The following is a 22528-nucleotide window of genomic DNA, read 5'->3' as shown; positions in this document are numbered from 1 at the left end:
TGTTTTACTTTTGCATTTCAAATATAACATCTTTGAATGGAAAGTTCTTGTAAAATTGACCAAAATTATAATTTTAAACCATTTCAACCACTTTCTTATAGCAATGCAACTGTCCTATATATTGATGCTGAAAATGTGTAATGAAAATTGAAATTAAACGCTAAATAAAACTGAAAGTTACTTAAGAAAAAAATCTCAGTAGTGAAATGGAAAGTTATATAGATGGGCTATAAAAGTCATTTGATCTTTGGCTCATCTCTCATAGCATTTTATACCATGAGAGCAGGATGATGTTTTGTTTAAGTTCATGTAGTTTGAACTCCATATTTTATGGACAAAAATCCTGACATCTAGTGTTACAAATGACTTACCCAAGGTACCATATGCAGTTAGTAGAAGCCTTTGGATTAGAACTTGAGACTTCTGTCTCCTTCAATAACTGCTTAAGAATTGCTAACTGGTACAAGAATCTAAAGATACATAAAGAGAAATAAGACAAATTCTCTGCCTTCAAGGACTTTACAACTCAACAGAAAGATACCCTTTGATAAACTCTCTATTGCTACTGAATGAAGAATCACAGTTACACATCTCAGTCATTTGAGATGTTAGTTTTTTTGCATACTTTGCCAATTTGCTAATCGTCGATGACATTAACCAGTGGAATAGACTTTAGTGTACATGAAATAAAAACTGTACAAGTATCTATTTTTTTATTTAACTATTTTTTAGAAAGCATATTTAGGTATGAAGATGTTGTAATGTCAGTTGTGCAGTTTATTCAATTATAAAGAGTTTTCAAAATAATCTATCTGCATGGTGCTGTTTTTATTCTCATTGTGTTTGAAACCCACGAAATTCTTTTTGAGTAATATTTATCAATGAGTAATTAATTGATAACTGGCTGAGAATTATGGGTAAGTTATTTGACTGACTTCATTTATCAATATTCAGGATGACCACATTCTTTATTAAATTTATGTGTTAACCTATTCAGATCGATAAATGCAGGTAGATATGGAAAAAGACAGTTTAAGAAGCCACATGAAACTTGTGTGTCAGTTGAAACCTTAGGAAGAGTTTTGTTACCAATTAAAATTGAAAAATTTTGCTTATTTTGAGACTGAAGCTATGAACACTGGCTTTGGGATTGTTTATGAAATAGAATGCTTTTCAAAAATAGGTCAAGATCTTCTTTTCCTTCACTTCCATTCTTCTGGTTTTGGCAGACAGAAAGAATAAAGTTTGTTTTAGCCACATCTTTCTTTCTGCCTTTGATAAAAGCCAACTCTATCTCATGTAAAAAGAATAATTGTGGAAGTAAATAAGCCGGTAGTATTTTTCCTTCAGCACCATGACTGGATGTACAAGCTTTAGAACCAGATTTTAAATTTAAATCAGAGTTTAAATATAAGCTAGTCTACTTATAAACTTTGTGACCTTGGACAAATTTCTTCACCCCTTCATGCCTCTGTTTCTGCATTTATAAAATAGAAATTTTAAAAGAACTCATTTCATAGGATCATTTTATAGTATAAAACACGATAATATTCTGAGACATTTATATAGAATCTGGCCTGTAGTAGAAGCTCAATAAATGTTAGCTATTATTATTGTTGTCGTTGTTTTCTAACAGCTAAATGAAAAATAAAAGTGCTGAGGTGTGAAGACACTCTTAGAATCTTAAGGAGGTGATTAGTTAAAATGAAATGTGAAAACACATAGAATCACTTTCTTTTCTTCTGAGTCATGTACGCTTACTCATATTTTTGGTTATTGTGAGGAAGTCATTTGTGTGGGAGAAGAGATTAAATCATTCCCAAAAGTAAGAAAACGTGCCATATCTCTTTCTCCTCCTCTCCTACATTTGCTTTACAGTGAGGACAAAACTTTAGAATCAGCTGTTGTCAAAGTCATTAGTCCAGTCGAGCAGAGCGATGCTGGGCTCGAGATCCCAGAGTCTTCCTCCTCCCTCGTCGTGAGAGAGATTCTTCAGGAGGCTCCCGAGCTCATCACCGAGCAGCTGGCTCATCTCCTCAGAGGTGAGAGATAACTCTTTCTATTAAATACTGGAAGGCTTAATGGAGTGTCTCTGGACTTGCTCATGCAGAAAGAGTGCGATCCATTCTTGGGTTAACAATCCCTTAAAAGACCACGGGAAGCTTCATCAGAGAGGCAGGGAGTAAAGAGTTTGTTAAAGAGTAGCATTATACTGAATATTAAAAATGTGCATTTAAAAATAGACATGAAGGATCTTCGCTGTTTCACTAGACAAGAATATTAAATGGAACTGCTGCACCTCTGTTGGGGAGCTGATCGCTCCCCTGGCTGTCTCACAGCTTCCAGGAGTAATTCTTGCCCCATAACAGTGTGAATATGGGTCAGAATTCCATGTTCCCATATTAAAATACCTCTTGATACTGATACATGCTTGTTTATTTTATATAATATGTTTGGATGGCAAAATAGCACCTTTCATTTGGTGATATTGTGCAGGATGGACTTTTATAGACACATTGTCACCTCCTTCTCTCCCCATCTTGTATTCTGTCTTCACTCAGCCTGCTTTGGGCACTGTGGTCTCGAGCACACTGTCATCAATTATTCTCCTAATCTCTATTTCACTCTGGTCAGTGGAGCCCCCGGCTTCCAAAAAATGATTTCTGAGCTGGAAATTGTCAGTTGACTTTGGTGCCACAGAATTACCACAAAAATTCTGTACTGTCTCATTTAGGACAGTTTTAGGTTTTGTATAAAGCTTTTTTCTTTTTTTTTCCCCTTCGACACTTTTTCTTAAACATGGTAGACATAGATTTTTCTCAGAAATAGTTAACACAAGAAAGTGAAAAACAGTGATTAGCAGGCTGAAAGAATTAAAAAAGGAAGAAGACCAAGAGAATGTTGACAATTCTTTTCAAGACTTTTTCCTTCACTTCCTCTGTCTCTACCACAAATTGGAGGGGGAAAGGTTTAAGCACTACATAGTTCCTATAAATGTTTTAGAACTAATGGCCCCAGTACACCTGTTTTAAATATTTTTCTAGCTATGGGCATCTGTAAAAATCATTTATCTCTGTGACAAGGCAGGAAGAAAATAAAAGTAATTGGGGATCTCAGCCAAGAGGGAAGATGTTTGACAGTGCAAATGTGGAGTGCAGGCAAACACTAGAGAATATTTTGATCACAAATTCAAGGTTTAGATTATTGTTCAAAAAATACATGTTATTTAGCAGGAAAGAATTGTAGTCAATGAATAGCTCATCATTATGATTTTTCTATAAATAGTAAAATAGTATGAAACTGTAATACATTGGTACAGATGATTTTGTTGATGATGACGATGATGATGGTGATATTTGGATTTAGGGGATTAGAAAGAATGAAGACCCTTTGGTTAGTTACCTTGGTTTTAGTTAGCTAAGTTACCAAGAATTAAAGCTATGGCAAAGGATTTGTTTTTCTAATCATCAGAGATTTTTCATAAGGGTGGGCTTGAAATGGGATTAGGAAGCAAGCAGAATAATGACATCACTTCCTTGTCACTTGGAACTTGGAATGTGAGAGGACGAAGTACTGCCAATACTGAGGGAACAAAGGACGATGACCCAAGGAGTTTGATTCTGAAGAGGCAACTTAAGTGTTCAGAAGGGCAATGGGCTGATTTTTAAAAGATTCTGAATCTTTAGTAAATATAAAAAAAAAAAATCAAGTAGAACTTTACCATATTCACTAAACTCAAACTTAGATTTCATAATTTTCCAGTCATGTATTAATACCAAACCCAAAAGGAGATTTCTTATGTGTTTATAAATAATTTTAGCATTCTTTGTTTTCATAACATGAATAGTTCTCTTTCTAAAGGATTTTTCTCTATAACAACTATGATGTTATTTTATATTTTAGAGTGCTCAAATGATCGTTAATTTGACACACATTTCTAGAACATATCTTTACGCATTTTTCTATGACTTGATGGAATGCAAAATTGCTATGTACACCCTTGCCATACAGAATTTTAAAAAATATCTGATTCCAGATGTTGTGAGACTAGATATTTATGTAGCCATAACTTGGAGAGTTTTTAAAAGCTTCATAATTAGAACTCTATGGAGGATATATTATTATGAACTTTGTACCAAAAATACCTGAATTTACTATGAACTAAATACTTAATCACTTTGGTTATTCTTTGCCTTTCATGCCAAGGCAAGCTCATGTGCTATAAACGGATTTCAAGTGTGCCAAGATATTGATCCCCTCAATCCTTGGGGAACACCTTAAGTATGTCTCTTAGCCTGGTGTGTTGAAAAAAATTGTAATTTTCAATGTTTCTTAATTTTGAAAAAGTTGGGCCTGCTCTTTCTTAGTTTAGTTTGTTAGTTCTTTTTTGCTCAACTTCTAAGCATTGCAGTACCCTACAGCGTTGTCTTGGGCATTTTTTGCTCTATACGCTGACCTCATTTAGTTCTGAGACTAAATATAATACTTGGGCTGTGACTTCCGGTATCTCCAATTGTCACCTATGTTTAGAATTCCAGGTTCCTATCTGGTGCCCATGTGACATCTTCACATGCATATCTAATTAGTGCCACCACCTTTTCATGTCTGTAATGGAACCCTTTAGTTCTCTGTACCTGCAAAACTGCTTTTATCCCAGTTTCCCCATTTCAGTAAAAGGTACTGCCAATCACCCCGTTACTTAGGTCACAATCTAGTCCAGTTGACTAGACATCTAGAAAATCACCATGATCACTACTAGTGATCCAGTCCAAGCCATCACTCTGTCTCTCCTCGCCTGTTGCCCTATTTTCTCCTTAAAATCTATTGTCTATGAAGTAGTCAGAATGACCTTTTAAAAATATAAATCAGGTCATATCAATCCCCTGCTTAAAATCCATCACACTCAAAACTCAAGCACTCCACCCTTACAATCCAAAACGCAATCTTTCTCCTCCTACTCTACAATCATCTCATGCTATTTCTCCTTTTCTCATGTGTGTTCCAGGGGCAAGGGCTTTCCAGTCTTTTAAATATGCCCAACTCTTTCCACTTTTGAGGATTTACATAAGCTCCTTCTGGAATGCATGTTTCTATCTATCTACTTATCTTTCTTTCTGTCACTAGTGTCCTCTCCCTTGATCTCTCACTGAAGAATGTAAACTTCATGAGAAAAGAGACCTTACATGTTTTGTTCATTGCTCTACTGTTGTGTCTCTGGTGCCTGGAACTATGCTTGCCACACGAAGGACCCTCAAATACCGTTGTAAAATGAATTTTGCAAGATCATTTATATACTTTCTATTTTTTAATGGCTAAATTGATTCAATTAGTGCTATGATATTTTAATTTCCATTGCATTCCAGCCCATCCCTCAAACATTCTTAATGTCTGGACTTTGGACATTGTTCATTCTAATAATTAATCTTTTTTTTTTCTTTTTAGCTTTTAGTAATCCTCGTAGAATTTGTTTTACTGTTTTGCAAACATTTATTTTTATCTTCATCTTTTGGTTGTCATTATATGTATATGATACATATATATACACATATATATATCATTTTAACCCTTTCACGGAGTATAATACATGTACAGAAATGAATACAAAACATGAATAAAATAACATAAATATACAGTTCAATGAGTTATCTCAAAAGCAACACCATTTTAACAATAACTCAGGTAAAGAAATAGAACAAGATGACCTATTTGTACCTCTTTTCTTCACTATTCGCTCCTTCTCTAACCAAAGAGAGGTTAAACCAGCATTTTGGTTTTTATGGCACACATTTTCTTGCATTTCTTTATACTTTATCACCCCTGTGTGTAACCCATAACCTTACAGATTGGTTTCACCTGTTTTATACATAACAGGAATTAAATGTATCTACATTTATAGTAAATGTAATATCTATTTGCATAGGTCAATTATCTATCATCTATCTATTATTAATTTATTTTATTATTATATCCTTCATCCCTACATAGAAAATTTGAAATTACTTATGCAAATATAATAAATGCATACAAATGTAATAAAATAGAAAAATTGTCAGGGTTGGGAAACATAAAAATATGTAGAGAAGGGAATAAGATCAAGATAGAATTTAAAAACTGAAGGAGTTATATACAATGGAATATTACTCAGCCATAAGAAGAGATGAAATACTGCCATTTGCGACAACGTGGATGGACTGCGAGATAATCATGCTAAGCGAAATAAGCCAGACAGAAAAAGTTGAAAATCACATGATATCACTTATATGTGGGATATAAACCTAAAAGCAACAAATGAACAGGATAAACAAACAGAGACTCATGAACATGGACTATAGACTAGTGGTTACCAGAGGGTAAGGGGTGGGGGGAGGGGAGATAGATGGGGTAAAGAGAATCAAATATGTGGTGACAGAAAGAAATCTAACTATGGGAGGTGAACATGCAGTGTAGATTTATATATGCCTTACTGTTAAAATGTACAGCTGAAACTTATTGGATTTTGTTAACCGATGTCACCATGAATGAATGAATGAATGAATGAATGAATAAATAAATAAAAACAAGGAGTAAAAATAGTGTTCAATTTGAAACTGGATATGAGCTTTCTAGAACCAATAGAAAGTGGAAATTGTAATTAATTGTAATATTTATATTATTACTAAAGCAAACACATATATCATTTCCGCATTAAAAAAAATCTAAGTCTAAAGTATTTTTTCCTTGCGTCAGTCTTGCATCAGTCTTCTTGAAAAGACATTTGATAATATCAGAGACGTCCTCCAATGCATGTAATAGTGGTTTATACAGGAACTGGGCATAGTGTGTCAGATGCTTCCCACTTCTCAATCAGTGTATGGGAATTGTTTTAATCAATATTGTCTTCAGTCTAGTAACATTATTTTCTGTTCTGAATTTCTTTTGTATACATGTTGATGTTTTTCTCTAAATATAGGAAATAAATATTTAAATTCAGTCATATCAGAATCTTTTGTAGTCTTATACTTGCTATAGCTGTATGTCAAATTGTTTGTCTTATGGGATAATACTGCATTCAAATATTGAGGTAGAATCGTATTATTATGGATTTGATTAAAAGATCATTTATGTACCCATTAGAAGTAGGTATCATGTTGCCAGTATAGAAATAGCCTGCTATGTTTCTCTAACAGTCTCCTCTGTCGCTGTATCTTCTGGGCCCTGGCAGGACACGTATGGATAAATGTCAACAGGTGACTCAGCCACAGCCAGTGTGTGTTCAGTTCAGACTTTGTAGGGGATTCAGTGAAGTTGAAATAATTTGCATTTTCTTAAGTTAATACTTCTTATAATAGTTAGGTCTTGCTGTTGTCTTTTGATAGGACATAACTTTAATTTAGAAATTGCAGGATACAGAATGTTAGCATAATTTCCATCAGGAAAAGCACAGATTTACTTAACGTAGATTATTTTCTAATTATTTGTATAAGAAATTATTTGTCTTAGAGGATGAGATCATAAATGACCCTGATTTTTGGAAATGTGTCTTTTCACACCTTCGTCTCCTCCCCACTGCCATTTTTCTGTTGTGTTTATCTATTCTCTTTTTCTTTCTCCTGCCCTCCTTTCTTTGTCATCACCTCCTCTTCCTCCTCTTCTCCCTCCTGTCTGCTTCTAAGATCTTGTTGTTATCATTTTCAGATAAGCTGCAGCTTGATCTATCTAAAAGTCACTTTTTATAGTCACAGTGGCCTAACATCGGTGTTTGGTTATGCCCTGGGCTTGTGCCAAAAGCGAACAATTACTTTTGACCTGCCAGACTCAACTTATATGTTTTTTTATTTCCCCAGAGATGTATACTAGGGGATTAATGCCAAATTTAAGGTCCCTTAAAGTGCTGGATCATCACATTGGGGGAGTGTGTGTGTGTGTGTATGTGTGTGTGTGTGTGTGTGTGTGTGTGTGTGTGTGTGTGCGCGCGCGTTTCCAGGAACCAGCTGGCAATGATGAGATTTCAGCCACTGATAACCAGGCATGTTTTCATCAAGACCACGCTTCACTCAAAAGGCCTTGCACATTATTTGTGTAAGACCTTGACAGAGCCACAATATGAATACTGAAACAAACAACAGCAATTGTTCTTAGCTCAGGACGTGGAAAACTATCCCCTTGGGTTTTAAGAAACAATTTCTCTCCTTTCTAATGGTAGCCCCATTTGAACTTTAATAAAAAATAGTTCCTTGCTATTTTAGTAGCCTGGACTAACAGCTTCAAAAAGATCCTTTTAAGGAGGTCAAATAGGAAAGGAACACAGCCAGGTTTTTTGTTTTTTTTTTTCTCTTGACCAAAGAGTGAATCATCCATTTCCTGAAATGGTTACAAAGTCCAAAGGGAATTACATTGCTTGTTATGCTTAGGAAGAGGAAAAGCTTGTATTGGGGGTAGGGGAAGGAAATTATTTTTTTCAGCTAATATAAAACCAGAACAATTCCTCAACCTCAGAGTGTTAATTATTTATTCTGCCATACAAAGATAAACCTTTTTAAATTCAGACATTTTAAATTTATAAGATTATTAAACACTTGAATAACATGCTTCTTTTTTATTCCTTTTCAGGCAAACATGTAAGCTAAGTTGTATTTTCTATCTTTTTTTCTCCTTCCTTCTCTATTTTCTCCTTTTCCTCTTTCTATTATTCATTCCTTAATTTTTTTTCTTTCAGTATGAATCAATTTCAGGTGAAATAAGGAAAGAGGTTTAAATCCCTTCTTTTCTGCTAAGAATTTATCATGCAGAATATGTCTTTATCATGGTGAATGTTTTCCCCAAACAACTTCTGACTTCATTAGATCATGTTTAATATTAATGTACTGCAATTGCTTTTGGCAAGTGGTCCTTCACTTCATTCTTTTGAACAAAGAATATTGTGGTTGATTTTTTTTCTAATGTAATGAAATGTTTGTTACTATTTTATTATAATTGCTTTCTTTGTTGCTTGTTGTTAATCCCCCCTGGCCTGTGAATAGCTGGGACACTTTTGGGTACATGTGTATGGATTTAAGTAGTTTCTTAGTTCTGCAGAATTTGCTGGAAGTTAAATCAACTTTTATCCGAAAACAGATTTGATTTTCCTAAGAAGTGCCTTTGGCTGTTGTGTATCCTGATACAGATATGTAACTAAGTATGTAGCTAAATGTGTCTCTAATGTGAAGAAGAAAAATTTGCTATAGATGAATCCCTTGGATAAAGTTGGGCTGTAGCCTTTCTTATACAATAGAAACAACTCAGTCTATGGTGAACATCTTTTTGATGCTCATTATTTTTTTCATTTATGTCAGTACATCTCTTTTCTAAATGTCAGGTCATACTTCATTATAAACCAGTATCACTGAATTATCCTGTAGTACTCTGTTTAGTGAAGCCCTCTTAGGTTAACTTTTGAGTACTCCTTTTCTATTTTATCTATTTTAAGATCAAGATCCTTAAATCAAAAAAGCTGGATTCTTGGTTTGACTATAAGCCAGGCACATTTTTGTGAAATTTGTTCTTAATTATCTTATATTTTGATTCTAGTAGTTTTTTTTTTTTTGAATTTTTAAATTTGATTTTCCAATTGTGACTGTTTACAGATACAGATTTTGTGTTATTAACCATATCTAGCAATCTTGCTAAATTTACTTACTATTTTTAAGCTCATTTATAGATTCTTTGAGTTTCTTACATACACAAACATATCATCTATGAAGACTTTTTATTTCTTTTTTCCTTTACTTATATTGTTTACTTCTTTTGCTTGCCTATTGCTCTGGCTGTGATTCACAGTGTAGTGCTGAATGGAAATAGTAATATCAGGCATCCTTGTCTCGTTTCAGATTTAAAGTGGAAGCCTTCAATACTTCACAAATATAATGTTTGCTTTCTTTATTTGGTTTTTATAAATGCCCTTTGTCAATTAATGATGTTGTCTTCTATTTTACTTGGCTGAGATTTTTATATAGTGATTAAATCTTGGATTTTATCAAGTGGTTTTACTAAGTGACATCTATTGAGATAATCATGATTTTTTTCTCTTTTATTCTATTAACATAGTGAGTTACATTGATTAAGTTTTGAATGTTAATTTGCTCTTTAATTCCTAGGAAATCCCTACCTGGTGACTACACAATATCCTATTATATATTGTTAATTTGATCTGGGACTAGTTTAAAAAATCTTTGCATCTGTACCTATGAGAGAGATTTGCCTCTAATTCTTATTTCTTATTGTCCCTATTGAGTATTGGTGTCAAGACAATGCTAGATTCAGAAAATAAGTTGGGAAGTGTTCTTTTTTTTTTATTCTTTGGAAGATTTTGTGTAAAATTAGTATATTTCTTTTTTTAAATGTTAGAACTATGGATATTAAATTATGGATTTGGTTTTAAATGAAAATAGAAACATCCATATTTTTAACTTCTTTTCCTCCCAGCTTTGGCAGGTTAAGTTTTTTCTGGAAGTGTTTACTTCCTCTAAATTTTAAAATCTATTAAAATAAAGTTGTACTTACCTTTTAAACGTCAGTAGAACCTGTACTATTTCATTATTACATTCCTAATATTGGTAAATTACCCCTTCTCTCAGTCTTTGTTTTTCTTGACAGCTTTCAAAACTCTTTATATTATCTTTTTTAGAGCCAACTTTTTGTTTTATAAACTTTATTCATATGTGTTTTTTTCCTATATCTTTAAGTTTTGCTTTTATCTATTACATCCTTGCTTTTGTATTTTTTAGCTGCATTTTCTGGGTTTTCTTTTAACATCTTATGCTTTTGAGGATATAAAATTTTCTCAGAGCACAGTCATAGTTGCATCCCACAAGTTTAAATGTCATATTTTCTTTATAATTTAATTAAAATATATTCTAATTTACATTGTGATTTCTTTACCATGAGTTATTTGGAAGTGCATTAATTTAAAAAAATTTGGGAATGTTCTAGTTTTTGTTTTGTTATGATTTTCAGACTATTTTTATGGTGGCAACAGGATATAACTCTGTGATTGCAATGTTTTGAAATTTGTTAAGACTTGATTGATGCCTCAACAGATGGTTAGTTTTGGTAAATGTTTCATTTATACTAGAAAAGAAAGCATAACCTGCCATTGTCGATAACGATGTTCAATATATGTCAGTTAGGTCATTCGTTACTCATATTACTCAACTATTCTACCTCTTCATAGATTTTTTTTCTACTAGTTCTTAGAGTTGCTGAGAGGTCTGTTAAAGTTTCCCATTGTGTATTTATCTCTTTCTTCATCTAGCTTTGTCAATTTTCACTTTATGTATTTAGAAGCTATGTTATTAGCACATATAAATTTAGGATTGATATATCTTCCTGAGGGTTGACCTTTTAATAATAAAGAAATATTTGTTTTAATCTCAAGCAATCCTTCTTGTCTCGTAGTCTACTTGCTATTAGTATATTATGTCAATGTTATATCGTTTTCTATCCTTTTACTGTCAATCTTTACATATCACATTTATGTGTTTTTATGAACAGTATGGTTTTAAAATTTAGTATGATAATTTTTGTCTTTAAATTGAAGTACTTTGTCTCTTTTTTATTTTGGTAAAAAACACATAACATTAAATTTACCATTTTAACCATTTTTAATCATATAGTTTAGTAGTGTTAAGTATATATACATTGTTCTGCAAGAGATCTCTAGCATTTTTTCATTTTGCAACATTGAAACTCTATACCCACTAAACAGTAATTGTTTCTTTACATTTAATGTAATTGCTCTTATATTTGGGTTTAAATTTTTCATTTTGCTATTTGTTTTCTATTTGTCTCACGTTATCCCCTTTTCTTTTCATTTCTTTACTGAGCTTATGCTAAATAACTATTTTTGCCATTACATTTCTCTGTATTGGCTTGTTAGTTATGAATTCTTTTAGTAGTTTCAGTAAAAATTACAACATACAATTAAAATCTCATATAAATTGATATTTTAACCAGTTCCCTGATAATCCAAGAACCTTAGAACAATTTATCTCTACTTAGTTCCTTCTGCAATTTGTTACCATTGAAATATATTTAAATTACACATATATTTTAAACTCCATTGATATTATAATTGTCTTATACACTGAATATTGATTTTTATCTCACAGATTTACACTCTCCAGTTTTTTTTTTCCTTTCTGCATTTCTTTGCTTCCATCTGTAATAATTTTCCTCTGCCTGGGTCTTCTTGTGACAAATACTTCCAGTTTGTTTTTCTGAAAAAGTTTTTATTTTGCCTTCATTTTTTTCATATGTTTTCATTTACTATAGAATTCTAGAGCAGCAATTATATTATATCAGAACTTTGAACGTACAATTCCCTTGTCTTCTGACTTTCATCATTTAAATGAGGTCAGCTCTGTTTTATTGTAGTTCCCTTGACAATAATGTCTTTTTACGCTGATTGATTTAAATTATTTTTTTCTCTGTAATTTTATCAGTTTTGTCATGTGCATAGAGCTTTTTTTTCTTTGCATTGATCTTGATTTGAGTTCTTATTTATCTTAAAAATTAGAGTATTATTTTTCATTAACTTTGAAAACTGATTGGCCATTGACTTTTCAAATATTATTTCAGCCCCATTCTCTCTCTCCTCTCAAAGGACAACTCCTATTACATATATATTAGACCTTTTCATGTCCTTTGTGTCTCTTATGATCTACTGTATATATTTTTTATCCCTTTTTCTCTCCATGTTTTACATGGCTATTTTCTTGACATATTTTTCAGTTCACTAATCTTTTCTTTAGTTTGTCTAATCTGTTCTTAAACACATTTTTGAGTTCTTAAATTGTTATTAAATTGTCAGTTTTAAAATTCTTTTGAATATTTTATTTATAGATTCTAATTCTCTACTATAATTCTTCAGTTATTTTTTTTCTTTATGTCTGGTAATTTTTTTATCGATTGCCGAATAACATATATAAAAAATATAGAGATGACAAAACTATATATGATGAAATCTTTTGCTCTAGACAGGATTTGCTTTCATACCTTAAAGGCAGTTAGAAGAGTCAAATAAGCTTAATCTGTTTTGTGTTTGAGCTGATTCAAATCAGGATTTCAGTCTTTATAAAGACTACTCTGTTTCTGGCAAGATTCAGCGAACTTTTTCTGCATGGGGCCGGATAGTAAATATTTTAGGCTTTGTAGGCCTGTGCTGTCAGTTTAAACTACTTAGTCCTGTCATTGAAGCACAAAAGCATCCATAACAATATGTAAATTAATAAGCATGGTTGTGTTCCAATAACATTTTATTTGTAAAAACAAGCAGTGGACCAGATTTGCCCCTTAGACTATAGTTTTCCAGCTTCTATTCCAGGACTTAGCTCTGCAAAGGAACCATTTCAAAACCTGAGTTATTTAACCAAGACTCCATCTCTGTGGAGAGTCCTAGACTCCAATTTTTGTCTCTCTACTTCTGTGAAACTACTGTTAGCACTGCTAACGCTTTCAACTCTTTGGCTACAACTTATGAATTAGCAAGTACTGTGAGGAGAAAAGCAACATCATATGTTAAGTTCACCTCTATGTACTTACTTTCTCTCCAGAATCTTAGATTCTAAGATAGTCACCTGGATAACTGATGACTTCACAATTTTTTTTTTTTTTAAATTTTATCCAGCATTTTTCTTTGTTCTTGGTACAATGGTAGTCTGTCAGAGCCAGAAGCAGATGAAGACCTTTTTCAAAATTCAGATTCACCATTGCCTTAACAAAGAGGGGAAAAATCCCTATCCTCTGGCAGGACTTCTCTTCCTGGGGCCAGGGACTATTCTTTGAATCAAGGAGTCGCTTAAAAAAAAACCTTAGAATCTTTGAGGGAAACGGCCTCTAAAATCCTTTATTTATAGGCAGCTTTGCTAGAGGGGACTTGTTCTTTTCTGAATAGTGTTACTGCAGTTGAAATGCAATATGAAAAGCTATTTTCTTAATGTAATGTAACAATAGTCACAGCCTTGTGCCCATTATACTCTGGTTGGACTTGGTGTATACTCTAACTTAAGAAATAAATAACTCAAGAGAAAAAAAGTTTTGGATTTTATGTCAGAAATTGCTAGAGCAAGGGGTAAACTCAGAATCAAATTGGCTACTTCCTACTTTCAAATAATAATTTATCTTGAACGGTTCAATTTTCTGCATACTGACTGCTCCTTCCTTAGTTCTCATCTAAAACAGTCTTCTAACTAATCCTCCTGATATGCCTTGTCTAATTCATTCTCTGCATAGTTTCCAGAGTGATTCTTATAAAACAAATTTGGGAATGTTACCTCTCCCTGCTTAAAACTTTTTAATGTCTCCTTATTTCCCTTTGAATATAAAAGGCAAACTTTAAGATGGCTTGTAAGGCCCTTTATGACCTAGCCTCTGTCTACTTCTCCAACCTAATTTTTCAACATTTTCCCCCTAAAATCATACTCTCTGGCTCTCATTAACTGCTTTCTATTCCTTGAACTGGCCAAATCCTCTCTCACTTCAGTGCCTTTGCACACGATCTGCCTGGGTCGCAATCTCCCTCCTACCTTGCCTTCGCCTTCAGTATCTAGTTATCCTTGAAGTCTCTGCTTAGGTTAACTCTCTCTAGGAAACTTTTTCTAGGAAAGGAAAACCTAAATTCTGGCCTAGATTCAGAGTACTGTGTATTTCCCCAGTGATACTTCTTATCCTCGTTATGTTGAAAATTTATGTATTTACTTATCTTTAACTCTCAAACTACCATGAGCATCAGGGGCAAGGCTATCTCTATCCTAGTCTTGAATCTTTAGCATCTAGCACAGTGCTTGGCCCCTAGTAGGTACTCAATAGCTATTTGCTGAAGGAATGAATGAGTGAAATACTTTAAATGTATTTAACAATATTTACTTTTCATTATAATGTTTATATTAATTGATTCTCAGTATAACCTCATAGGCTAGGAAAGCAGTGTTATTTCTGTTTTAAAATTGGGCAAGTGGGAACAGAGAGACCAGATGACTTGCTTGGGGTTTTTTTTTCAGAATGTTTTAATGGTGAATGTACATCTAATCTCTAGGTTCTATAGGTCTCAGGGTAGATGTCAATGTCCTATGTCTTAGTTTTCCTTCACTCACCACTCCATTTCTCCTACATTCTTACCTCTTTTTTTTCCACCTCAGCCTCCCATGACTATTATTAAGGCCACACTGAAAGCTAGAGAGATGGTGACATCTTGATTAATTAATAGGTTTGGAATTTTTTGAGAGATTAATAAATCATCATCAAGCAAAAATTCTCTTTTTTCTATGACTCCATGTTAGTCTGAGCTCAGGATGCAGAGGAAGGGGGTGTGACAGGTGGTAACTCCTTCTTTTCAAACTGAGATTATGCATAGAAATTCCAGGAGTTAATGAGAGGCTGGTCATTCCTAATACCGGCAAATGACTTTTTAATGGAAACCTATGATTTAGACCTAGCTTGTGAATTGTTATAATTAAATAATAGTGAATAACTTCAAAATTGTGTGGTGCCTGGAAAATTGGGAATGGATTCCGGGTTCACCACCTTGTCAGGTTTTTTTTGCTACCGACAGTGAGACTATACAATTTAGTTGTTCAAAGGAGGAAGTTTATATGTGAAATCAGTAATGCAGTAGGTAAGAACAGTCCTCTCTGAGGTCTCTTAAATGGAATATTGAAGGAAGATAGTAAATAACATTTAATGTTTTGAAATAGTTTGCCATTAACTTCCATTCTTAAATTATTTAAAACCAACATATATCATTTTTGTGTGTTTATGTGGGGTGAAGGGAAACTATACATTTTATTCCTCTATCCAATAACTCTGTGTCACAGAGTGCGCTATAGTCAGTTAAGTTATGGAGATTAATACCTGGAGAATAATGAGGCAGGGCCGATGGTATTTGAACGATTTTCTAAAAATTGCCTCTTGAATGCTACACTGTGGAAGCCTCTGGTCCAGGCAAGAAACTGGAAGTGGAAGCATAGATAGAGAGGCCAGTAAACATTGCTTTTCCTTGCCCCCTTCCTGGTTTGGCTGGAAGGTTAAAGCCGTTTTTATTCATGCCTTTTAGGTAGCATCCTTTTCAAATACATGACCATGGAATCCAAAAAGATCTCAGAGAAGCAGGAAGAAATTCTTTGTATCCTGGAAGAAAAATATCCCAGCCTGCCTCCAAGAGAGGACATTATCAACGTCCTACAAGAGAGCCAATTCAGTGCTCAGGGTGAGTGACTGTCCCCCAGCTTCCAAATAGAGTTGGTTTGTGGTATGGAGTGTTGCCAGGCCCTGAATGGTAAATTGATTGTGTCTTTGCTTTCTTCTTGATTGTTCATGCTTATGGAAGGTTTTCAGGCATGTAATGTTGGCTCACCTGGAAGCAGACTCCCTGTACTGCAGACTTCCCTCTGAGGCCTTCGTGTCCAGATGTGTGGTTAATTCACCCATCCAATACACACCCTGGATGCTTCATGACATGATATCTCTGTGCTGAGAGGGTTCTATTTTGAGAATGTGGCAAGAGCAATGTCAAGCACAATGGGGTTTCATAAATCAATGACTTTTAGAAAAAAATGAGAGAAGACAGCTAAGCAGATAAAATAGTTCTCCAGGTCTAGGCTTTATAAAGACAGTTGATTTCCTGAATTGTTTTATAATAATAATAATAAATAGCTACAATTCATTGAATGCCTAATATACACAGGTTTTGATGGATTATCTCACTAAGTCCTCATGACAACTGTGTTAGGTGCTATTATTATCCCAAATTTCCAGATGAGAAAACTGAAGTGCCGAGAGGCATCTGCTTTTCCGTCATCACACACACAACTGGCAAGTGGCCAGGCCAGGATTTAAATGCAAACAGCTTTCTCCCTTAGTTTGGGATTTCCCAGGGGTAAAGCCTCAGGGAAAGCAGGCTATTTGAGAGCTGACCCCAGCAAACACCTTGCTTGATCCAGCAAGTTCCAAGCTTCCATTGGAAACCAGGCCTTCATCCCACTAGGGAACTCTGGGAAAGAGCGTAAAATTTCACATCAGCATCACCCCACCCGAGGGGTGCAGTGGTATGTTGAAACTTGTTCATCTGAGCTCCAAGAGCTGATTATTAAATTTTCAGGAATTGTGTGAATTGGTTGATGTTGGGTTAGCAGCTTGAGATCATCTACTGTAGAAGTATTGACACCAGAGAAACTGTCAAATACTATGAATCAGATTTTCTTGCTGGTTGCTAAACATTTATCAACATACCACTGGAATACTGAGGGCTAGTTAGTCCCAGGTGATGTTAATTCTTCTAGAAAGAGCTCTGGTGGTCAGAGAAAGCCCTCAAGAAAAGAGGCGCAGGTGCTAGTGGCTGAGCACCATTCTGTGTGATGGGAACGTCCGAGGAAACGTGTGTGGGATGCTGTGCATCTGCCACACCTTCTGTTACAAATGCACATTTGTGGATGTGCAGGTATGTATACTTGTGTGATGCTATGCATTTTGTTATCCATTTTCAAAATGAGACCAAAATTTTAATATCACAGTGTATTCTATAAATCATTTTATGCTGCAGCATGACTCAATCTTTGAGTCAAGGAAAAATATTTAGAATCTGCCTGTTTCCCCAGACTGCTGTGATTGACGGTGTTCCAAGTTGAGAGGGCAAGTGGTTGACTCTGGCATCTTAACATGGATCTGGGAAGGATATATGTACTTTGCTGGGCTTTATTATGGGTCTTTCCCAAAAGGCTAGTGCTAATCAGATCTAATAACCTGGAGTGAAGATTAAAAGTCAAGACAGAAACAGGAAAGGTCCTGTTTTTCGGCCATAGATTTTATTGAAGCACGTTGGTCAGCTGACTAAAAATATGCAGTTCTGGATAATTTTACCTTTCTGGATTATTCCTCCCACCATTTAAGTAATTCAATAGCTTCTATTACCAGAGTCTATTACAAGGGCGACCAACATAATTATGACAGCTTTATGGGTCACATTTATAACATTTATAACATGCATTTTTAATAAAATTGTACTAGAAAACATGCAGGCTTACCTAAATGTAGCCTAAAAGCAAATTTTGGCCTTCTTAGATATTATTTGGCTAGGTTGCATGGTTATGCTAGTTTTTCTTCATTTGCCCACCTCCCCGACTCCATTCTCTGCCCTTGTATGCTCTGGGCCTTCAGAGGCTGAGCCCTGAGTATTTAAACTTCTGTGCTCCCTGATTATTGGCTTCCGGTTGGGTTTGGTCAATGAGAAGAATTAGCAACACATGGGATGTGGGGGTTGCGGGAAAGAGAGGAGTATTTCCTCCCTGCTCCCTTCCTGATCTGGAGTGCTGGAGCTCTGGAGGCTCCTCTTATGCAGGTCCATATCTCTGTTTCCTGCTCTTGTCCCTTTGCTAAGCTTTGGATGCTCACAATCTTTTATTCACTCTCTCAGTCCTGCCCATATCTCTGTAAATGTCTGGCCATTAAAGAATCTTCTTTTGGATTATGAGGGGTGAATTATTTTTTCCTGCTGGAATACTGATGCACATATTGTCACTAATGTGATTTTTGCCTTAATATGTGTGTGTTTGTTATGGATAAAAGCAATATAAGAAGGAAAAAATGTTGAAATTAACAGGATAAATTCTTTAAATAATCATCCCTTGATATTAGCAAAAAAAAGTTCCCCAAGTATAACATACTGCTTTTCCCTCTCATCCACAGGTTTAAGTACTGAACAGGCAATGCTGAAGGATCTAAAGGAACTGTCAGATGGAGAAATAAAAGTGGCCATTAGTACTGTGAACATGACCCTCGAGGTAAGGGTGGGAATCCTTTTTCGGCAATGATAGATTTTACACAATTGCAGTCTGGACAACTGGAATACAACTTTCTCTACCACATAAGTCAATGTTAACCTTTTGCTGTGAATGCTTCTTTGTGATATATTCGATTAGGAATGCAGGATGTTATTTGGTTATTTGGGGTGAAAATATTATGCTAAGTCAATGAAAAACACCAAACCTAGATTCCTAAGATGAGTGCTGTTTGATTCTTCTCAGTAAAATACCTAAAACCCACTCACATGTGTGTGTGTATGTATAACCTGTTTGATAATGATTATATATGCGACTGCATTCACTCCTGTTTTTTAATGTGCACAATCCGCATTTTGCATAGAACTTTTCTAAGAAAACAGGTTGTCCTTTGGCCTTTGTAAGCTGTTTGCATGCATGTCATTTTGGTAATCAGTGGTGACAGCTCAAGTATTAATCAGACCGTACTTCCAATACTTCAAATTTTGACTCAGAGTAGAATGCTACTCTTCTTGTCTTTGTGTGTTTCCTTGGTAAATTATCTTTTGTCTACTTTGGGGGTTTTTCAATGACTTGTACGTTAATCTCAATTAACCCAACTAATGGGAATTATATATTACAAAGGCATACTTTTACCATGCAGAAGTCTGCATAGTTCTTTACTGTTACATTGCCTTGATCCAACTAATCCACCTTTGAGGCACTGAGCTCTTGATTCACACTTAACGGAGATAAAATTTGCACTATAAGAATTTATCTTTCTGCTTTTAGAATTATATGTTGCTATACTTTTTTTTTTTCTCATGGTGGTGGTGACTATATCTATATCTATATCTCTATATATCTATATATAGAGAATATATATATTCTCTATATACTTCTAGAGAATAGCAGGCCTGCATATGGGTGTCAACACCTCAAAAACCCAAGAACGAACCACGTATTATTTTCTGTGATTTCTTTGTAAAATTCATTCCCAGTCGATTGGCATTATAATTCAGCCTACAGATCTCTAATGGCACCAGGAGGCAGACTGGTGTCCCTAACGGTAATCACACTCAGTGGTTATGTAGCGTCTCATACTTTACGGAGCACATTCTTATTGTATGTAGAGATTCTGCTGTTTCCTTGGACTTTCAAATTGATAAATACTCCTTGTAATTAGATGTTGCTGTGACTCAATACGATAAATACACGCAATTTGGGATGTAGTAACTAGATAATCACCTTCAATTAGAAATTTGTTTTGTGTCTAAAAATCCAAGGAAAACGCGGATCTTGCAAGGGTCAGTAGCTCTGAGAATCATTTCCCCTAGTTCAAGCCTTAGGGTTTTCTTTCTCTTACCCTGCTCCCTTGTCTCCCTCATTTAATGGCATCTTATTAGGTTTTAAATGCTTTGTTTAGAATTCCTCTCTAAATTAACAGAGTGCCTTGTAATTGCTTAGGGAACTGTCTGTAGTTAGCAAATTACTTTAAGGCTATTATTATTATAGACTTACCAGAGCTTTAATGCACCTTCATTTATATTATAGGGTTATATAAATGGCTTTATCAGATGTTAAACTGTAAATGTTTATCAAGCTGAAAAAGTGATAAAATCATCACCATAATCTTGACAGTAATTTATATAGAGGGCCAGTAATTAATCAGGCAGTTAAGTATATCTTTGGAAGTGCTGTATGATCTTCTGGGAAGAGGGAGAACATTTGTACATATAAAGAAGAGTACACAGATTATGTTTTAATCAGCTGAATGACAACTTTTTACTTGTGCATAATGGGAATATTAAAGATGACTGAAAAATGGCAAAGTAACTTAGTAACTTTCTATATCTTCTTTGAAAGAGAAATTGCACATTATTTATTTAATCTGTCAGTTGGAAAAATCCCCAAGTTAAGGGAAGAGTTTAGTTTTCTCCCTAGCTCATCCCGTGATACAATAGCGTTTTCCCAGTCCTTGCTCATACTCGATTATATTTCAGCATTCCTTTCCCATTCCTTTGGACCTCACTTTTTTGAATAATGAAAATATCCACACTATCTTATTTTGTGTGTTTTGGAATAGCTGTCTAATTGCCCTTTAAATCTAGATATAGTCTCAAAGAAATAGTCTTAGTTTCTATGACTTTCTAAATCTCACTTGTCCTCCAAAGCATGGTCGAGACTTAGCTACTTCATAATCACTCTTATAAATTCTCTATTTTTAAAAAAACACTCTCTGAACTCTTGCAATATTTAGTCTAAACGACCACCTTAGGACTTATGCTATACTATATCTTCCATTAATTTTGAACTTGTTTCTTGTATTTAATCATAGTTAGATGATACTTTAAGTTAATTGAGGGTAATGATCTTTGACTTCTGTCTCCCTTTAATTTCCTGGCACTGCGATGAGCACGTAATAGGTACTTAGTAAATACAAATACCTAGTACACTTTGGCATCTGCAACTTGTCCCTTTAATATCTGATTTTTATTTCCTTTTGAATTTAAATAAACAGCTAGGAAAGCAAAGCCACCTAGCTGTGCATCCAAGGCAATCTACTTTGTTCTCTCCCAAATAGTTTCTTCCAGATAACATGACTTAAGGCTAAGTTAAATAAAATATAGAGAACATATTTGTAGATAGTACTGCTTATCCAGATGTCCAAAAATGGATCGGGCGGCTTTGCAAAATAGTTAGCTGTTTTCATTGGAAGGAATCAGTTGAAGGTTCTGTGGTACATCAGAGAAGTGAAAAAGAGGATTCCTTACATTTTCAATGGTCCTTTGTAAGCTGCAGTTCCACCAATGTATGTGTCATGGCCTTTATTTTCCTGGTGTCCCGATTAATTTTCTTGGATGAAAATACTGAGAAAATTAGAAGAATTTGTCTCCTTGTAACATACACAACATGTTATTCAGATCAAACTACTAGTTTGGGAGGTAGAAATCACTACCTTTGACAGAGGAATTAACTTTGGCCCTCTGCGTTACAGGGAGAAACCGACTAAACCTTTTGTCTTCATTTTATTGTAGCATATGTCACGAATGATAGTTGTAATCTAATCAAGGTGATAGGCGTTATTGAAAGATCTACCATAGAAAGCAAATAATTATAATAATACAGAGTTTCAATACTTTGCTCAATATCTGAGGTCAGAATGAATATGACTTTGAGGAGCAATGAATAAACAATTGCCTTACCAGAAGCATGGCCGGAGGAGTAGCCTTTCTTACAGGGAGGACTTGTAAGCTAGAACCATGGAAAAGACACCACCATCCCATTTCACATGGCCTCCGAGTCATTCTGAGTCTGAATATAGCACACATCCCGCGGGGCATACACACCACATATTGAAATCCACTTCATTGATTATCATTGTGCCTGATTTTTTGTGCCCTTTTCACTGCTTGCCTATTTGATTATCAGAAGAGAAACACAGGTGGCTTTGATTCTTTTTCAATCCTTCATTTCAGTGGTGGAACAAGTAGAGAGAAACAAGTTGCCAAAAACAAACCATGTTAAACATGGAAAAGTATAAAAATTAAAAAGATTAAAGCCTTATTTAGAAAAAAAAAAGAAAAGAGAATTTATGATCAAAGCACATGCCTAAGTGGAACAAACCTTGTCTTTATTCTTTTGCCAGCAGAAATGAAGTGGTGCTTTTACATCTTGGGCCTACTTTACTTTCTAGGAAAGCAGTATATTATGATTTAAGGGGAAGGGAAAATTTTTCACTCATGAGGTCCCACTGAAGCAAC

At 34.5% G+C, this 22528-nt stretch overlaps 1 protein-coding gene across 1 annotated transcript in view; it reads left to right on the top strand.

The window, feature by feature from the left end:
* LOC105302459 (protein prune homolog 2-like) overlaps positions 1-18788 on the top strand; it is a gene marked incomplete at its 3' end in the record, with an annotated part of 28221 nt that extends 9433 nt beyond the window's left edge. Inside the window, exons 5-7 of the mRNA XM_011375501.1 lie at positions 1788-2042; positions 16067-16219; positions 18694-18788. Coding sequence (XP_011373803.1) covers positions 1788-2042; positions 16067-16219; positions 18694-18788 — 503 coding nt within the window. The remainder of the gene's footprint in view (positions 1-1787; positions 2043-16066; positions 16220-18693) is intronic.
* Positions 18789-22528: the final 3740 nt, after the last annotated feature.

Source organism: Pteropus vampyrus, unplaced genomic scaffold (assembly GCF_000151845.1).
Source record: "Pteropus vampyrus isolate Shadow unplaced genomic scaffold, Pvam_2.0 Scaffold273, whole genome shotgun sequence".
In the NCBI taxonomy this organism is placed as follows: Eukaryota; Metazoa; Chordata; class Mammalia; order Chiroptera; family Pteropodidae; genus Pteropus; species Pteropus vampyrus.
This window is presented reverse-complemented; position numbering and strand designations above follow the sequence as displayed.